Here is a 19,105-nt window from a genome sequence, read left to right as displayed (position 1 = left end):
TGTTTACTATGAGCTCCTCCTCCTCCTCTTCTTCTACTTCCTCTTCTTTTTCCTCTTCTTCTTCTTCTTCTTCTTCTTCTTCTTCTTCTTCTTCTTCTTCCTCTCTTTACCCTATTCTATTTTCACATCCTTACATTCCCCTTTCTTACATATATCTCCTCCTCCTCCTCCTCCTCCTCCTCCTCCTCCTCAGTTTTCAGCCGCAGGACGTCAGCAAAACCTGAGCTCCTTCTGTGGTCTCTCTCTAACTAGATATGCGTAAAAGAAAAAGGACACCACGTTGCCTCATAGAAAACGAGAGAGAGAGAGAGAGAGAGAGAGAGAGAGAGAGAGAGAGAGAGAGAGAGAGAGAGAGAGAGAGAGAGAGAGAGAGAGAGAGAGAGAGAGAGGAAAAGAATGAAGGAATGAAGGAAGGAAGCAAGGATGAAAGGAAGAAAAGGACAGGAAGGAAAATTTGGGAGGAAGGAAGGAGGGAAGAAAGGAAGGAAGGATAAAGTAGGGTAAAGGAAGGAAAATGAAAGTAAAGTAAAGGAAGTATGGAAGGAATGGAGAATAAGAAAGTAGGTAGGGTGGGGAGAGGGAAAGGAAAAAAAGGAAAGGAAAAAAGGGGAAAGGAAAAGAAAGGAAAGGAAAATAAGTAAGGAAGTAAAGACGGAAGGGAAATGAAAGGTAAGGAAAAAAAGCGAAAGGAAGAAAATGTTAAGTTGAAAGGATAAAAAGGAAGTAAAATAAATGAAATGGAAGGAAGGAAGGAAGGAGGGAAGGAAGGAAAAGATAAAGAAAGTAAAGGAAAGGAAATAAAAGAAATGAAAGGAAAGAAGGAAGGAAAGGGAAGGGAAGGTAAAGAAAGGAAAGAAAATAAAAGAAATGAAGGAAAGGAAAGGAAAGGAAAGGAAAGGTAAGGTAAAGAAAGGAAAGGAAATAAAAGAAATGAAAGAAATGAAGGAAGGAAGGAAAGGAAAGGAAAGGTAAAGAAAGGAAAGGAAATAAAAGAAATGAAAGAAATGAAGGAAGGAAAGGAAAGGTAAGGTAAGGTAAAGAAAGGAAATAAAAGAAAGGAAAGAAATGAAGGAAGGAAAGGAAAGGTAAGGTAAAGAAAGGAAATAAAAGAAAGGAAAGAAATGAAGGAAGGAAAGGAAAGGTAAGGTAAAGAAAGGAAAGGAAAGGAAATAAAAGAAATGAAAGAAATGAAGGAAGGAAAGGAAAGGAAAGGTAAGGTAAAGAAAGGAAAGGAAATAAAAGAAATGAAGGAAGGAAGGAAAGGAAAGGAAAGGTAAAGAAAGAAAAGGAAAGGAAATAAAAGAAATGAAAGAAATGAAGGAAGGAAAGGAAAGGAAAGGTAAGGTAAAGAAAGGAAAGGAAAGGAAATAAAAGAAATGAAAGAAATGAAGGAAGGAAAGGAAAGGGAAGGTAAAGAAAGGAAAGGAAAGGAAATAAAAGAAATGAAAGAAATGAAGGAAGGAAAGGAAAGGAAAGGTAAAGAAAGGAAAGGAAATAAAAGAAATGAAGGAAGGAAGGAAAGGAAAGGAAAGGTAAAGAAAGAAAAGGAAAGGAAATAAAAGAAATGAAAGAAATGAAGGAAGGAAAGGAAAGGTAAAGTAAGGTAAAGAAAGGAAAGGAAATAAAAGAAATGAAAGAAATGAAGGAAGGAAAGGAAAGGGAAGGTAAAGAAAGAAAAGGAAAGGAAATAAAAGAAATGAAAGAAATGAAGGAAGGAAGGAAAAGAAAGGAAAGGTAAAGAAAGGAAAGGTAATAAAAGAAATGAAAGAAATGAAGGAAGGAAAGGAAAGGTAAAGAAAGGAAAGGAAAGGAAATGAAAGAAATGAAGGAAGGAAGGAAAGGAAAGGTAAGGTAAAGAAAGAAAAGGAAAGGAAATAAAAGAAATTAAAGAAATGAAGGAAGGAAGGAAAGGAAAGGTAAGGTAAAGAAAGAAAAGGAAAGGAAATAAAAGAAATGAAAGAAATGAAGGAAGGAAGGAAAGGAAAGGTAAAGAAAGGAAAGGAAAGGAAATAAAAGAAATGAAAGAAATGAAGGAAGGAAAGGAAAGGAAAGGTAAGGTAAAGAAAAGAAAGGAAATAAAAGAAATGAAAGAAATGAAGGAAGGAAGGAAAGGAAAGGTAAGGTAAAGAAAGGAAAGGAGAGGAAATAAAAGAAATGAAAGAAATGAAGGAAGGAAAGTAAAGGGAAGGTAAAGTAAAGAAAGGAAAGGAAATAAAAGAAATGAAAGAAATGAAGGAAGGAAGGAAAGGAAAGGTAAGGTAAAGAAAGGAAAGGAGAGGAAATAAAAGAAATGAAAGAAATGAAGGAAGGAAAGTAAAGGGAAGGTAAAGTAAAGAAAGGAAAGGAGAGGAAAGAGAAAATAAAAGTCTTTCTGCATGATTACCACCTTTGCTTAAGTTTGTCATCTCTTGTTTAATGGAAAAAGAAAAACAAACCAAAATAAAAACAATAGACTTCAAGAAAACACGAACAATAACTAAAATAAATAAATAAATGAAGAAAAAATACATACTAAAAAAAATAATAATGCAAGGAAGAATGCTAAAGTAAAAAGGACGACAACATCTACATAAAATTAAGGAAATAATAATAAAACAAAACAAAAAAATACTAAAGCATCCCCCAAACACACACACACACACACACACACACACAAGTAGTAAATTTCCCCACACACGGCACAAACACACTGGATTTAATCCTCACTGACCTCACTTCCCACTATCTTCCCCCTAAGCCCCTCCCTCCCATGGGACGCAGCACACACCTGTCAGTTCTTTGGACACCTGCACCTACCACATCCAACAAAACCCCGCCAGCCACCAAGACCTACAGGCCTGTTACGGACTCAGCCATCCGCGCGTTCGGCCAATGGATAACACGCCACCGCTGGGTTGAAGTCCTTACAGTGGATGACGTACACCAAAAATGGAGCAACTACACCAGCACAATTACCGCAGCTTACCACCACTTCTTCCCGCTAAAATCAAGACGAGTGCACCCTTCAGACACCCCGTGGATTACACCCAGAATAAAACGTCTCATTGAACAGAGAAATGACGCCTTCCACACCAACCCTACACTCTACAAGCCCCTCCGCAACAAAGTTATCCGGGAAATCAAACGAGCCAAGGCCACATACTACCCCCAAAAGATCCACAGCCTCAAGCAAGCTAACATTGGGAAATGGTTTTAAAAAATTAAGGCCTTGTGTGGCCTCAACAACAGCGCCCCCTCCATCCCGGGCGTATCTCACCTCCCGCCACCTGAAGCAGCCGAGGCCATCAATCTCCACTTCTCGGTCATCTCTCAGCCTGGACCTGACCTCACTCCCAGCTTACCTGCCCGCCCCATCACCACTCCCCACGGTTGAGGCCTATGAGGTCGCCAGGTCACTAAGCCAACTGAAAACAAAGCGGTCCACCACGCCCACTGATCTCCCCATCAAACTGTACCAGGAGTTTGCCCCCGAGCTGGCCACCCCCCTCGCCTCTTTACTGAACGCTTCCTTCTGTCAGAGCTTCTGTCCTGCTGATTGGAAAACAACCTATGATACTCCGATTCCCAAGACCACCACCCCTCAATCACTAAGTGACCTTAGGCCTATTTCCATCACCCCCATTCCCAGCCTCCTGTGTGAGGCCTTCATCTTGAAGTTTACTTACACTCACCTTGCCCCCTCTCATAGACCCACAACAGTACGGCAATATTAAGTCAACCTTCACCACACACTGTCTAATTAATCTCCTGGACTTTCCCAACAGAAACCTTGAAAAACACACACCATCAGTTTCTCTTGCTTTTATTGATTTCAGGAAGGCTTTTGACCTAGTTTACCATACCACAGTCATCAACAAAGCAATAAACCTAGGGCTTCACCCTAACCTGGTCTCCTGGCTGGCTGATTTCCTGCACCAGCGTAAACAGGTGGTGAGATTTCAGGGAGTGGCCTCCTCCTCTACACCTTACTTGGGTACCTCAGGGGTCCAAAATGGGCCCTTTGTGCTTCCTTATCCTAATTAATGACGCCCTGACCCACACACCCCACCGTTGGAAGTACGTGGACGACACCACAGTGGGAGTAACAGTTGACAACAGCAACCCAGATTATTCCCACCTCCAGGAAACACTACACAACCTACACACATGGACAACACAAAACATGGTCACCATCAACGACACCAAAACTACACTCCTACACATCAACACCTCCTCTGCCCCTGTTGCCCCCCTGTGGTGTCCATCAACGACACTCCCCTCCGGGTAGTTACATCTGCAAAACTACTTGGAGTCACCCTGGACAACAAGCTCACATGGAAGGAGCACGTCTCCCAGCTCACCAGATCTGCCACCTATAAACTGTACCTGCTGAGGAGACTCAAAACGCTGGGGGCCCCTGAGTGTGCGCTGGCGAGCGTGTACTCCTCGTTCATCCTCCCCAAACTGACATACGCGTCCCCAGCGTGGTCTTCCTCCATCAACATCACGCAGCGCCGCCAACTTGAACGCGTCCAGAAGCGAGCCTGCAAAATCATCCTGGGCCCTCACTACACCAGCTATCAGGACGCCCTCGACTCCCTCCATCTCACCAGCCTACAACACCGTCACGAGACCCTACTACACCGGTTCGCAACCAAGCTTCTCAACCAGCCCAGACACAGACACATCCTCCCACCCGCAGTGAACCGCCCTCAGCACTCAGTGCGACACCACAACATTATTGCCCCGATACGGGCACGGACTGACCGCTATAAGAACAGCGCAGTGCCCGTGATGGTCAAATATATCAACAATGCAAATTAAGAGCAGCACAATTTGTATGTTTTGTAAATATTTTTCATTAGGACTTATTGTTGTTGTTATTATGATTATTATTATGATTATTATTATTATTATTATGATTACTATTATTATTATTATGATTATTATTATTATCTTTACTATGATTATTGCTATTATTGTTATTTCTATTTTCCTTTTTATTTTCGATCATACTACTTTGTTCATTTGTCTCATTCATTTCATTTAATCTTCCATTGATGTATATTTTCAGCTCTAGGGCTGCCTGGTACTTCATGAAATAAACCGTTTATTATTATTATTATTATTATTATTATTACACACACAGTACAAAAAAAAACAACGTTTTGAGTTTACTTATGAAACCTATGGACAGAGGTTTGGCTTCTGGATACACACACACACACACACACACACACACACATACACACACACACACACATACACACACGTATACGTTAAAAGATAAATGGGAAATTATCAAATACACATCAGTTTGTCATATGGTTAAAAGGTTTTGCAAATTTTAATTGAAACGATAATAATAATAATTAATAATAATAATAATAATAATAATAATAATAATAATAATAATAATAATAATAATAATAATAATAATAATAATAATAATAATAATAATAATAATAATAGTAATAATGAAAACAGTAGAAGCAGCAGTAGTTGGCAATGGATTTTTTTTCACTACCAAAAACAGGTACAATTACGTATAAGAATCATCATCATCACCATCACCACCACCACCACCATCATCATCATCACCACCACCATTATCACTACGCCCATCACAACCACCATCAGCATCACACCATCACCACCACCACCACCATCATCATCATCACCACCATCATTATCACTACGCCCATCACAACCACCATCAGCATCACACCATCACCACCACCACCACCATCATCATCATCACCACCATCATTATCACTACGCCCATCACAACCACCATCAGCATCACACCATCACCACCACCACCACCACCATCATCATCACCACCACCATTATCACTACGCCCATCACAACCACCATCAGCATCACACCATCACCACCACCACCACCACCATCATCATCACCACCACCATTATCACTACGCCCATCACAACCACCATCAGCATCACACCATCACCACCACCACCACCATCATCATCATCACCACCATCATTATCACTACGCCCATCACAACCACCATCAGCATCACACCATCACCACCACCACCACCACCATCATCATCATCACCACCACCATTATCACTACGCCCATCACAACCACCATCAGCATCACACCATCACCACCACCACCACCACCATCATCATCACCACCATCATTATCACTACGCCCATCACAACCACCATCAACATCACACCATCACCACCACCACCACCACCGTCATCATCATCACCACCATCATTATCACTACGCCCATCACAACCACCATCAGCATCACACCATCATCACCACCACCACCACCGTCATCATCATCACCACCATCATTATCACTACGCCCATCAAAACCACCATCAGCATCACACCATCATCACCACCACCACCATCACCACACTATCACCAGCACCACCACCACCACCATCAGCATCGCACCATCACCACCACCACCACCGTCATTACACTATCACCACCACTATGATCAAGCACATCACTATCACTCTATTACAGCCTCAGCATCACCCTACCAAACATTACTGCTCTACCTTCACCACACCTCACTGTAAAGAAGCTATCTACCACTACTGCCACCATCACTGTATGTACGTATAAAAAAAAAAATCAGACAATACAATAGATCAAATAAAAACTGACAACTGATGAGAAAAGAAAATAATAAGACCAAAAACAATAATGATAATGATATGGCAAAATGAAAGGAAAAAAAACAAAGAAATAATCAACAGGAAAAACGAAAAAACGGTAAAGAAAAAAAACTATGATAGATAAAAGGTAGAATAAGAAAAGAAAAAAAAAGGTGAAATAAAAAATAACGCAAAATTAATGATGTCCACAAAAAAAAACAAAAAAAAAAACAAGGGAGAGAGAGAGAGAGAGAGAGAGAGAGAGAGAGAGAGAGAGAGAGAGAGAGAGAGAGAGAGAGAGAGAGAGAGAGAGAGAGAGAGAGAGAGAGAGAGAGAGAGAGAGAGAGAGAGAGAGAGAGAGCATAAAAACAAAAGAGAAGACGGATAGGAAGAGGAGGAGGAGGAGGAGAAAGAAAAGAAGGAAGAGGAGAAGGAGAAGGAAATCAAGAACAAGAAGAATGAGAAAAAGAAGGGGAAAGAAGGAAGGAAAGAAGAGAAGGGCAAGGAAGAGGAGGAGGGAAAAAAACAACAAAAAGACAAGATAATAAAACGGAGAAAATGAAAGACAGAACAAGAAAACGAGAACGAAAGAAAAAAAAGATAAAACCACAAGGGAAAGAAAACAAAGTGAAAGGAAGAAAATAAAACGATACAAACACTAAAAAAAAAATACAATAAACCAAAAGAAGAAAAATAAAGACAAAATAAAACGAGAAAAAGAAAGAAAAGGAAACAAACAAAAATTAAAAGGAAGAAAAAACAGAAAAATAGGTAAAGAAAAAGGAAATCGTCAACAACAACAAAAAAGAGAAAGAAAACAAAACAAAGAGAGAAAGGAAAATAAAGTAGAAAAAAAACTACAGGAGGATGAAGAAGAAAAGAAAGGGAAAAAGAGAGAAGCGAAAAAGAAGCAGAAAAAAACAATAGAGAAAAAAAGAACCAAACGAAAGGAAGAAACAAAAATAGGAAGAAAAAACAGTAAAACAATAACAGAAACAAAACAATACAAGGAAAAACAAAACAAAACAGAATGAAAGAAACCTAAAAAATATTAAGTAGGAGGATCAAAAGAGGAATGAAAGAGGACAAGAAAAGGAATCCAACCCTCAATACACCAAGACAAAAACAAAAGAAAACAAAAACAAAACCAGATCAAAGAAGATTAAAAAAGTAGGAAATCAAAAAGAGGATCAGGAAGGCAAGAAAGAAAGAAAGAAAGAAAGAAAGAAAGAAAAGTCAGTGAAAGAAAACCAAAAGAGGGAGAACAATTATAAAACAAGAGAGAACAAAACAAAGAAGATTAAAAAATACACAAAGGAGAAAAAAAAGAGAATCGTGAAGAAAACAAAACAAACAAATGAAAGGAAAAAACAAAAACAAAAGCATAACGAAACAAAACAAAACGACATTAAACAAACCAAAATTAAAAAATATATATAGTAGAAAAATATAAAAGGATCAAGAAAGGAATCAAAAAGGCTTAACAAGGAATCCAAATCTCTGTACCTCAAAGAAAAAAATAGTAGGAAAAAACGAGAAAAACAAGAAAAATATAGTAGAAAAAAAACAATAGGATCAAAACAGGAATCAAAAAGGGCTGACAAGGAATCCAATCCTCTATACGCCAAGGAAAAACCCCCCATAGGAATAAAGGAAAAAAAAATATATATATATGTGGTAGAAAAATGCACTAAAACAAAAATAACAAAAAAAAAAACAGGAGAATTAAGAAAGAAGTGAAAGAGGCCTGGCACAGAATCCAACCCTCTATACTTCAAGAAAAAAAAAGGAAAAGAAATCGAAATAAGACCTAAAAAAAGAAAAAGAAATAAAAAGGAACAAGAAAACAATAGGATCAAGAGGGGAATCAGGAAGGCGAGAAATGAGACAAGAGAAACGAACAAGCAAGAAAACAAACAAACAAACAAAAGAAAACGGGGAAAAGAAAACCAACCGAGACAGAAAAAAAGAAAATGGAACAATGAAAAACACAATTAGAAAAGAAAACAACAAAAATAAATAAAAAGTAGAAAAAAACAAGAGGTAAAATGAAAACAAAATGGAAGAAACGAAAAAAAGAAAAAAGAAAAAAAACAATTACGAAACAAAACAAAATGAAAGACAAAAAATTAGAAAAAAAAGATAAAACAAAACAAAGGAAAGAGAAAGAAAGAATCTGACAAAAAATCAACAACAAGTAAAGAAACCAAAATGAAAATAAGAAACCTAAAAAATAGAAAGTAGAAAACAAAACAAAAACAACAACAAAACAAAACAAACCAGAAGGATCAAGAAAGGAATCCAAGACCCCTAACAAGGAATCCAACCCTCCATGCAAAAAAAAAGGGAAAAGAAAACAAAACAAAAAACAAACAAAAGAAAGAAACCTAAAAAAATATATAAAGCAGAAAAAGAACAGGAGGATGAAAGAGGACAAAAAAAGAAAAACCCTTCGTACCCCAAGAAAATAAAATAAAGAAAATAAAACAATAAATAAAACAAAAAAGGCCTAAAAATAAAAAAAGTGCATAGAAGAAAAGTAACGACAAAAACAATAAAAGAAGGAGAGGTTCAAGAAAGGAATCCAAGAGCCCTAACAAGGAATCCAACCCTCCATACCTCAAGACAAAAAAAAAGGACAATAGAGAAAGAAAACAAAAACAAAAGAAAGAAACCTATAAATATAAAGTAGAAAAATAAACAATAGAACCAAGAAAGGAGGATCAAGGACAACAACAACAACAACAACAACAACCCCAAAACAAAAAAACAACAAAAAAAAACACTTAATAAAACTTAAAAATAGAACAAAACAAAACAAAACAATAGGGACAGAAAACAAAAAACAAACCTAAACCACCTTCAAAAACCTATAAATAACATAATAAGTAAAACAAAACAAAACAAAACTATAGGATCAAGAAAGGAATCAAGTAGCCCACACAAGGTATCGAACCCTCCTTACCTCCAGTTTCAACACCTCATTTTGCGGACTCCTGTAGGTGGTAATGCAGAGATGGGCCGTCATGGTGTCTTCGGGCAGGTAAAGGTGTTCAAAGGTCCTCCTGAAGGCACAAAGGGGAACACCGCACGCCTGGCACTCCTTTAAGCCCTTCTGAGTGCCTGGCGAGGAGGTGGAGGAGGAGGAAGAGGAGGTGGAGAAGGTGGAGGAGGAGGTGTGGTCAGTAGCGATGCCGAAGTAAGATCTGAACGGCCCAGGATGGAATATGAGGTACGATGAAGCCAGTGTAGCAAGATGTCCTCCTTCTTCTTCCTCCTCCTCCTCTTCCTCTCCTTCTTCCTCCTGGTCCTCCCGTAGGGGCGTCAGTGCTTCCTCGTGGGGCCTGAGTGCGTGTGGGTTGTGAGTGCGTGAGTGTGTGAGTGCGTGTGCGTGTGTGCGTGTGTGTGTGTGTGTGTGGTGATGTGTGGTAACCTTCCTTCTGTTCGCTTTTGGTGGTGGTGGTGGTGGTGGTGTTGATCCTAGTCTGGTGGTGTTCTGTCACGTTGGTGGTGATGAAGGTGGTGGTGGTGGTGGTGGTATTATGATTTGTAATGGAGGGAGGTGGAGAGGAGGAGCAGGAGGAGGAGGAGGAGAGGGAGGGGAAGGGGGGAAGGGAGTGAGAGGAGAAAAATAAGAGTAAGATGACAAAAGTAGGTGAGAGAGAGAGAGAGAGAGAGAGAGAGAGAGAGAGAGAGAGAGAGAGAGAGAGAGAGAGAGAGAGAGAGAGAGAGAGAGAGAGAGAGAGAGAGAGAGAGAGAGAGAGAGAGAGAGAGAGAGAGAGAGAGAGAGAGAGCATCTTTATTACTCTTTATTTTCTCATTTGGTTTTGAGAGGAAAAGAAGGAAAGGGAGGAAGAAAAGGGAGAATGGAAGGAGGGAGGAAAAGAAGCAAGAAAAAAAAAGAAGCGTAGAAAGAGGACAAGGAAGCAAGGAAGAGGGGACGGGAAGTGAGAAAAGACAGCAAAAGAAAGAAATGAAGAAATGAACGAAGAAAAAGGGAAGGGAGGAGGGACGAAAGGAAGAAAAGGGAAATGATAGGAATGGAGACAGAAGAGAAGAAATAAAGAAGGAATGGAAGGGAGAACAAAACAACAGAAAGAAATGAAAAAAAAGAAGGAAGAAGAAACAGGAGATGAGAAGGGAGGGGGTGGAGAAGATAAGGAAGATAAGGAGGGTAAGCAGAGAGAAGGGGAGGAAGACAAGCTGTAAGAATGGAGAGATGAAAGGGGAGATGAGGAGAAAGAAAAGGGAGGGGAAGGGGGAAGAGAAAGGGGGGAAGGGGGAGAAGAAGGGAGAGGAGGGGATCATCTTGCAAATCCTACCAGTGACTAACCCCTTCCCTCCCCTTCCCCTTCCCCTTCCCTCCCCTTCCCCCTTCCCCTTCACTTCCTTCCCTTTGAAACAGAACCCAAATATTATTATATATCCTCTGGACTGAGAGAGAGAGAGAGAGAGAGAGAGAGAGAGAGAGAGAGAGAGAGAGAGAGAGAGAGAGAGAGAGAGAGAGAGAGAGATTTACATAGCTTTACATAGAAAATCAGACCACACAGACCCCATGGTCCAGACTTGGTGGTCTGTCCTTAAACCTAAGTGATTTTACATTAATCAGAAGACTCCAAAACGTTGCATTTCTACTCTAGTTGATATTAAGTTGAAGGAAGTGACGGTCGAGCTTATTTTTGAAGGAGTCAATCGTGTTACACTGGACCACTGATGATGGGAGCTTATTCCATTCTCGCACTACAACGTTGGTGAAGAAAATTTGGTGCAGTCTGAATTTACTTGTCTACATCTGAGTTTTACGCCATTGTTCCTCGTGCGCAAAGTGTCATCGATCATAAACAATGTTGATCTGTCTACATTCGTGAAACCATTAAGTATTTTAAAACATTCGATCAGTTTTCCTCGGAGGCGACGTTTCAACATGTTAAGGGTAGAAAGCCTTTCTTCGTAGGATTTGTTGCGCAAGGAAGGGATAATTTTCGTTGCCCGACGCTGAACACCTTCTAATTTAGCAATATCCTTTGCATGGTGGGGAGACCAAACTGTACCGCATATTCCAAGTGGGGTCTGACTAAACTGTTGTAGAGCGAGTATTACATCTTTATTCTTAAATAAAAGTTTCTTTAATGAAGCCCAACATTCTGTTCGCTTTATTTGCTGCATCGATGCATTGCTGTGAGAATTTGAGGTTTGACGCGATTTTGACCCCCAAGTCCTTGACGCATTGAACGCTTTTGAGTTTAACGCCGCGCATTTCGTAATCAAACTTCTTATTCCTCGTTCCAACTTGAAGGACCTGACACTTGTCTACGTTAAAGGGCATCTCCCACCTATCCGACCAAGCTGAAATTTTGTGCAAATCCTCTTGGAGGCTTTGCCTGTCTTCGTCAGTGAGAACCGAGTTACCAATCTTTGTGTCGTCTGCAAATTTACTAATGCGGTTATTGAGTCCAACATCCACGTCGTTGATGTAAATAATGAAGAGCACTGGGCCAAGAACCGAGCCCTGAGGGACGCCACTAGTGACAGGCGCCCACTCTGAGTTAAATCCGTCAATCACTACTCTTTGTTGTCTGTTGCTCAACCAATTCGCGATCCATTGGTTTACCTGACCGTCAATACCTATTTGTTTTAATTTGTAAAGTAATTTATGATGCGGGACTTTATCAAACGCTTTCTGAAATCAAGATAGACTACGTCCAGTGATTTGGTTACGTCATAAACAGTGAAGAGGTCGTTATAAAAGGTTAATAGATTTGATAGGCAGGATCTTTTGTTTCGAAGCCATGTTGTGAGTCCCCAATTAATGAGTGGCTTTCAAGGTAACTCACAATTTTGTCTCTAATTATGCCCTCAAGTAGCTTACCTACAACCGAAGTTAGACTAATGGGCCTGTAATTACCTGGTACTTTTTGTCTCATTTCTTAAAAATCGGTGTCACTTTAGACTTTTTCAAATCTGTAGGGACAATGTCTTGTCGCAAGAGAGAGAGAGAGAGAGAGAGAGAGAGAGAGAGAGAGAGATAGAGAGAGAGAGAGAGAGAGAGAGAGAGAGAGAGAGAGAGAGAGAGAGAGAGAGAGAGAGAGAGAGAGAGAGAGAGAGAGAGAGAGAGAGAGAGAGAGAGAGAGAGAGAGAGAGAGAGAGAGAGAGAGAGAGAGAGAGAGAGAGAGAGAGAGAGAGAGAGAGAGAGAGAGAGAGAGAGAGAGAGAGAGAGAGAGAGAGAGAGAGAGAGAGAGAGAGAGAGAGAGAGAGAGAGAGAGAGAGAGAGATTTACATAGATTTACATAGAAAATCAGACCATACAGACCCCATGGTCCAGACTAGGTGGTCTGTCCTTAAACCTAAGTGATTTTACATTAATCAGATGGCTCCAAAACGTTGCTTTTCTACTCTAGTTAATATTAAGTTCAAGGAAGTGACGGTCGAGCTTGTTTTTAAAGGAGTCAATCGTGTTACACTGGACCACTGATGGTGGGAGCTTATTCCATTCTCGCACTACAACGTTGGTGAAGAAAAATTTGGTGCAGTCTGAATTTACTTGTCTACATTTGAGTTTTGTGCCATTATTCCTCGTGCGCAAAGTGTCATCGATCATAAACAATTTTGTTCTGTCTACATTCGTGAAACCATTAAGTATTTTAAAACATTCGATCAGTTTTCCTCGGAGGCGACGTTTCTCAAGAGAGAACATGTTAAGGGTGGAAAGCCTTTCTTCGTAGGATTTGCGCAAGGAAGGGATCATTTTGTTGCTCGACGCTGAACACCTTCTAGTTTAGCAATGTCCTTTGCATGGTGGGGAGACCAAAACTGTACCGCATATTCCAAGTGGGGTCTGACTAAACTATTGTAGAGCGGAAGTATTACATCTTTATTTTTTAATAAAGAGAGAGAGAGAGAGAGAGAGAGAGAGAGAGAGAGAGAGAGAGAGAGAGAGAGAGACTAAAAACAAAACAACAAAAATACACAAACAAAATACGAATAAATAAATAAATAAACAAATAAACAATAAATAAATAATAAATAAACAAAATAAAATAGTTTCTCTTAAAATACTCAAACAGAAAATGGAATGTAACTATTTTGCTTTTTACTTCTTCTTTGGGGGTGACTTCGTTATGATCAGCGACTTAGCGTAATAAAACAAAAGATAATTGCTATAGATTCATGATTCTAATGTGTTTGTGTCGAACGAATTCAGACCCAAAAAAGAAGTAAATAGCGAAATGAAGTTACATTCCATTTTCTGTTTGGATATTTTAAAGGCAAACTATTTTATTTTGTTTATTAATTATTTATTCATTTATTTGTTAATTTATTTATTTATTCGTATTTTGTTTGTGTGCTTGTTGTTTTTGTTGTTGTTTTGTTTTGGTAGGCAGGAGGTCTCTCTCTCTCTCTCTCTCTCTCTCTCTCTCTCTCAGTTCATATTTTCATTAAGGAGCAAGCACATTATAAGATTGATGAGAAAGACATAGACGGAATAAAGAAGGGACGGGAGGAAGAAAAACAACAACAGAAAGAAATGAAGAATGAATTAAAAGAAGGAAGAAGAAAGAGGAGATGAGAAAGGCGGGGATGGAGAAGATATGAAAGATGAGAGGAGGGGATGGAAGGAGAGAAAATGGAGAGGATGCGAAAGGTTGGAAGGTAGACTAAAGTAATATTTCACTGGTAATTTTTTTTTTTTTGTTGTTGTTTGAGCAAAATACGTGATAGGTGGAGACAAAGACGAATTATAAGAGGAAGAAAAAGAAGAAGAAAAATAGAAGAAAAATATAAACAATAATGATGAAGAAGAAAAAGAAGAGAATAAAAAAAATAGAAAAAAAAGAAGAAAAAGAAGTGATTGTCTGGAGTATAACAAAAAAAGGAGAAGAAAAAGAAGAAAAAAAAGATAAAGAGTAATAATGACGAATAAAAAAAGGACAATACAAAAAGAAAAAAAGAAAAAAAAATAAGTGATTGTCAGGAGCATAACAAAACAAAACAAAACAACAAAAAACAAAACAAAAAGCGCACCCCAGCAGTTACATATTTTACATCACACAAAACACGTCATAACATGTTTCAAGAGGAATGGGAGGATGGAAGAGAGGAAAGGGGCGAGGGAAATGGAGGGGAAAAGTTAGGGGAAATGCGAGGAAAGGGGGGAGTGGAGAGGGGAGTGGGAGAGAAGAAAGGGGGGGAGAGAAGAGGAAAGGGGGAAGGAAAGGGTGAGGAGGAGGGGGAGGAAAAAAATGAAATGGAATGGTCGGGGAAATGGAGAGGAAAGGGGAGGGAGAAAAGAGATATAGGGGAGGGAAAGAGAGAGGAGGAGGGGGAGGAAAAAATGAAAAGGGGAAAAGGAGAGGAAAGGGGAGAGTGGAAAGGGGGAGTGAGGGAGAAAGAAGGAGAGGAGGAAAGAGGAAAGTGGAGGGAAAGAGAGAGGAGGAGGGAGACGAAAAAAATGAAAAGGAATGGTTGGGGAAAAGGAGAGGAAAGGGGAGAGTGGAAAGGGGAGTGGGAGAGAAAGAAGGGGAGGGAGGAAAGAAGAAAAGGGTAGGGAGAGCGTGAGGAGGAGGGGGAGGAAAAATGAAAAGGGGAAAAGGAGAGGAAAGGGGAGTGGGAGAGAAGGAAGGGGAGGGAGGAAAGAGGAAAGGGGGAGGGAAAGAGAGAGGAGGAGGGGGAGGAAAAAATGAAAAGGGGAAAAGGAGAGGAAAGGGGAGAGGGAGAGAAAGAAGGGGAGGGAGGAAAGAGGAAAGGGGGAGGGAGGAAAGAGGAAAGGGGAGGGAAAGAGAGAGGAGGAGGGGGAGGAAAAATGAAAAGGGGAAAAGGAGAGGAAAGGGGAGAGGGAGACCAAAGGGAAGGAGGGAGGAAAGAGGAAAGGGGTAGTTAAAGAGAGGAGGAGGGGGAGGAAAAAACTGAAAAGGAATGGTTGGGGAAAAGGAGAGGAAAGGGGAGTGGAAAGGGCAGGGAGGAAAGAAGAAAGGGGGTGGGAAAGAGAGAGGAGGAGGGGAGGAAAAAAATGAAAAGAAATGTTGGGGAAAAGGAAAGGGGAGAGTGGAAAGGGGAGTGGGAGAGAAAGAAGGGGAGGGAGGCAAGAGAAATAGGGAAGGGAAAGGGAGAGAAGGAGGGGGAAGAAAAATGGAAAGGGGAAAAGGAGACGACAGGGGAGAGGGAGAGAAAGAAGGGGAGGGAGGCAAGAGAAATAGGGAAGGGAAAGGGAGAGAAGGAGGGGGAAGAAAAATGGAAAGGGGAAATGGAGACGATAGGGGAGGGGGAGAGAAAGAAGGGGAGGGAGGAAAGAGGAAAGGGGGAAGGAAATAGAGAGGAGGAGGGGGAGAGAAAAAAATGAAGTGGGAGAGAAAGAAGGGGAGGGATACAAGAGAAACAGGGAAGGGAAAGGGAGAGAAGGAGGGGGAGGAAAAATGGAAAGGGGAAAAGGAGACGATAGGGGAGGGGGAGAGAAAGAAGGGGAGGGATGCAAGAGAAATAGGGAAGGGAAAGGGAGAGAAGGAAGGGGAGGAAAAATGGAAAGGGGAAAAGGAGACGACAGGGGAGGGGGAGAGAAAGAAAGGGAAGGAGGAAAGAGGAAAGGGGGAAGGAAATAGAGAGGAGGAGGGGGAGAGAAAAAAAATGAAGGAGATAATCGTCTTTGAAACCACATCACGATTCATCTCTCGATCCTCTCCGCCCGAGAAAGAAAAATAAAGATAATAAAAATAAAGAAAAAATAAAGAAAAAATGGAAGAGTTGAAAATGGTCTCGAATAACGTTTCCTTTGACATCAATAAACGAAAAAAAAATAATAAATAGGTAAACAAGCAAATAAAAAATGAATAAATATGTATTAATTAATAAAAGAGAAAAAAAGAGTTAGAATCATCATGTTTGCATTTCGTTTTCCAAGTTATTTTTTTATATTGACACCGCTCTCTCTCTCTCTCTTAATTAATCATGGCTTTTGTTGAATTAATATAATGTTTGTCATGTACACACACACACACACACACACACACACACACACACACACACACACACACACACACACACACACACACACACACACACACACACACACACACACACACACACACACACACACACGTGATTAATGTCCAAACACGTAAACAGGTTAATATGTCCTTGAATGTTTTTTTCTTTTTTTTCTTTCAACTTTATAACTCATGAATAGCAGTAATAGTAGTAATAGTAATAGTAATAGTAGTAGTAGTAGTAGTAGTAGTAGTAGTAGTAGTAGTAGTAGTAGAAGAAGAAGGAGGAGGAGAAGGAGGAGGAGGAGGAGGAAAAGAAGGAGGATTTAAATAGCAACGAAGACACACACACACACACACACACACACACACACACACACACACACACACACACACACACACACACTCACAAACACATAAACAAAACAAAACAACAAAAACATTACCACTAAAAAAATAATGAAGGCAAACTAATTTATAGAAAAAAAATGATTACCAAAGAAAAATCGAAACGTACCCTCTCTCTCTCTCTCTCTCTCACCCACCTCAAAGTCACATGGCTCCGAGAACGCCAGGAGAATCGGCATCAACACCATCTTCACTATTATTATTATTATTATTATTATTATTATTATTATTATTATTATTATTATTATTTGCAATTTTTTTCTCTACTTTTGTATTTTTCTCTTATTCTGTTTGTTATTCTAGTATTTCATCTTCTTCTTCTTCTTCTTCCTCCTCTTCTTCTTCTTCTTCGCTTTTACTTTCTTTCCTCTTTTTCTTCTTTTTTCTTTTGTTTATATTTTACGTTTCTCGTCTTGTTGTTGTTTTTCTTCTTCTTATCGTTTTTTTTACTTTTTCTTTCCTGTATCTTAATTTTCTTCTCCTTCTTCTTCTTTATATTCTTCCTCTCCCTTTTCCACTTGTAGTCTTCTTCTGTCCCTTTTCCTCTTCTTCTTTCCTTTTCTTCTCTTCTTCTTCTTCTTCTTCTTCTTCTTCCTCTCCCTTTTCCACTTGTAGTCTTCTTCTGTCCCTCTTCCTCTTCTTCTTTCCTTTTCTTCTCTTCTTCTTCTTCTTCTTCTTCTTCTTCTTCCTCTCCTTTTTCCACTTGTAGTCTTCTTCTGTCCCTTTTCCTCTTCTTTTTTCCTTTTCTTCTCTTCTTCTTCTTCTTCCTCTCCCTTTTCCACTTGTAGTCTCCTTCTGTCCCTTTTCCTCTTCTTCTTTCCTTTTCTTCTCTTCTTCTTCTTCTTCCTTTCCCTTTTCCACTTGTAGTCTTCTTCTATTCCTCTTCCTCTTCTTCTTTCCTTTTCTTCTCTTCTTCTTCTTCTTCCTTTCCCTTTTCCACTTGTAGTCTTCTTCTATCCCTCTTCCTCTTCTTTTTTCCTTTTCTTCTCTTCTTCTTCTTCTTCTTCTTCTTCTTCTTCCTTTCCCTTTTCCACTTGTAGTCTTCTTCTATCCCTCTTCCTCTTCTTTTTTCCTTTTCTTCTCTTCTTCTTCTTCTTCTTCTTCTTCTTCTTCTTCTTCTTCTTCTTCCTCTCCCTTTTCCACTTGTAGTCTTCTTCTATCCCTCTTCCTCTTCTTTTTTCCTTTTTTTCTCTTCTTCTTCTTCCTCCTCTAGTCTTTCTCCACCTCCTCTTCGTTTTCCTTTTACGTTTTCTCTTTCCACACCTGCACCTTTCTTCTCTTCTCTTCTCTTCCCCTCCTTCTTCCCACCTCTTCCTCCTCCTCTTCCCCTTCCCTCTTTCCTCCACCACCTACGGCACCTCTTTCAAGACTAACGTACTCTACCTACAATTCTTTTTCCCTTCACCCCTTTGCTCCTCCTCCTCCTCTTCCTCTTCCTCTTCCTCCTCCTCCTCCTCCACTAAGAGCATAATTTGATAAAGACGTGTAGGGGAAGAACAACAAAGGGAAGGTGCAAACGGCTCCCATTTTCTTTGAGTGCGAATATACTTTGCTCCGTTTTCTTTCATTCGTTTTATCGGTAACTCTTGTATTTTTTCCTTTATGTTATTTTCTATGCGTGTGGATATACGAGGTGTTATATGATTTTTTTTCTTCTTTCAGTGTCTCTCCAACTGATAAATTAAGTTAAAAGAAAAGAAGGAAGACAATAAACAGTAATAACAACAACAACAACAGTAACAACACACACACACACACACACACACACACACGCGCGCACTTGTATGGCTTAGTAGACCATCTTAAGAAAATGTATGTGTGTGTGTGTGTGTGTGTGTGTATGTGTGTGTGTGTGTGTGTGTACATATTATCCTTCCCATCACTTCTTTATCCCTCCCTTCCTTTCTCCTCTCATTTTCTTCTTTCCCTTCTTCTTTCTTCCCCCTCCCTTCCCATTCTCCTCTTCCTCCCTTCACCCATCACCACCCCTTCCCTCTACACTCCTATTCATCACCTTTTCCCTTCCCCTTTCTTCCTATCTCACCCCCCGATTTACCTTTCCCTCCCCAACCCTTCCCCTTCCTTCCT

At 40.0% G+C, this 19,105-nt stretch overlaps 1 protein-coding gene across 4 annotated transcripts in view; it reads right to left on the bottom strand.

Moving 5' to 3' along the window:
* The window catches only part of LOC127000624 (leucine-rich melanocyte differentiation-associated protein-like), a 62,441-nt gene that overhangs the window by 41,782 nt on the left and 1,554 nt on the right, over nt 1-19,105 (bottom strand). For 2 of the 4 annotated variants that reach the window (XM_050864559.1, XM_050864560.1), the window contains exon 2: nt 9,598-9,976. In XM_050864559.1, the coding sequence (XP_050720516.1) occupies nt 9,598-9,660 (63 nt within the window). In that variant the 5' untranslated portion in view covers nt 9,661-9,976. Of the gene's footprint in view, nt 1-9,597; nt 10,029-17,154; nt 17,886-19,105 lie in introns of those variants that run through there. The other 2 variants (XM_050864558.1, XM_050864561.1) reach the window with 2 other exon arrangements.

Source organism: Eriocheir sinensis, chromosome 19 (assembly GCF_024679095.1).
Source record: "Eriocheir sinensis breed Jianghai 21 chromosome 19, ASM2467909v1, whole genome shotgun sequence".
In the NCBI taxonomy this organism is placed as follows: domain Eukaryota; kingdom Metazoa; phylum Arthropoda; class Malacostraca; order Decapoda; family Varunidae; genus Eriocheir; species Eriocheir sinensis.
This window is presented reverse-complemented; position numbering and strand designations above follow the sequence as displayed.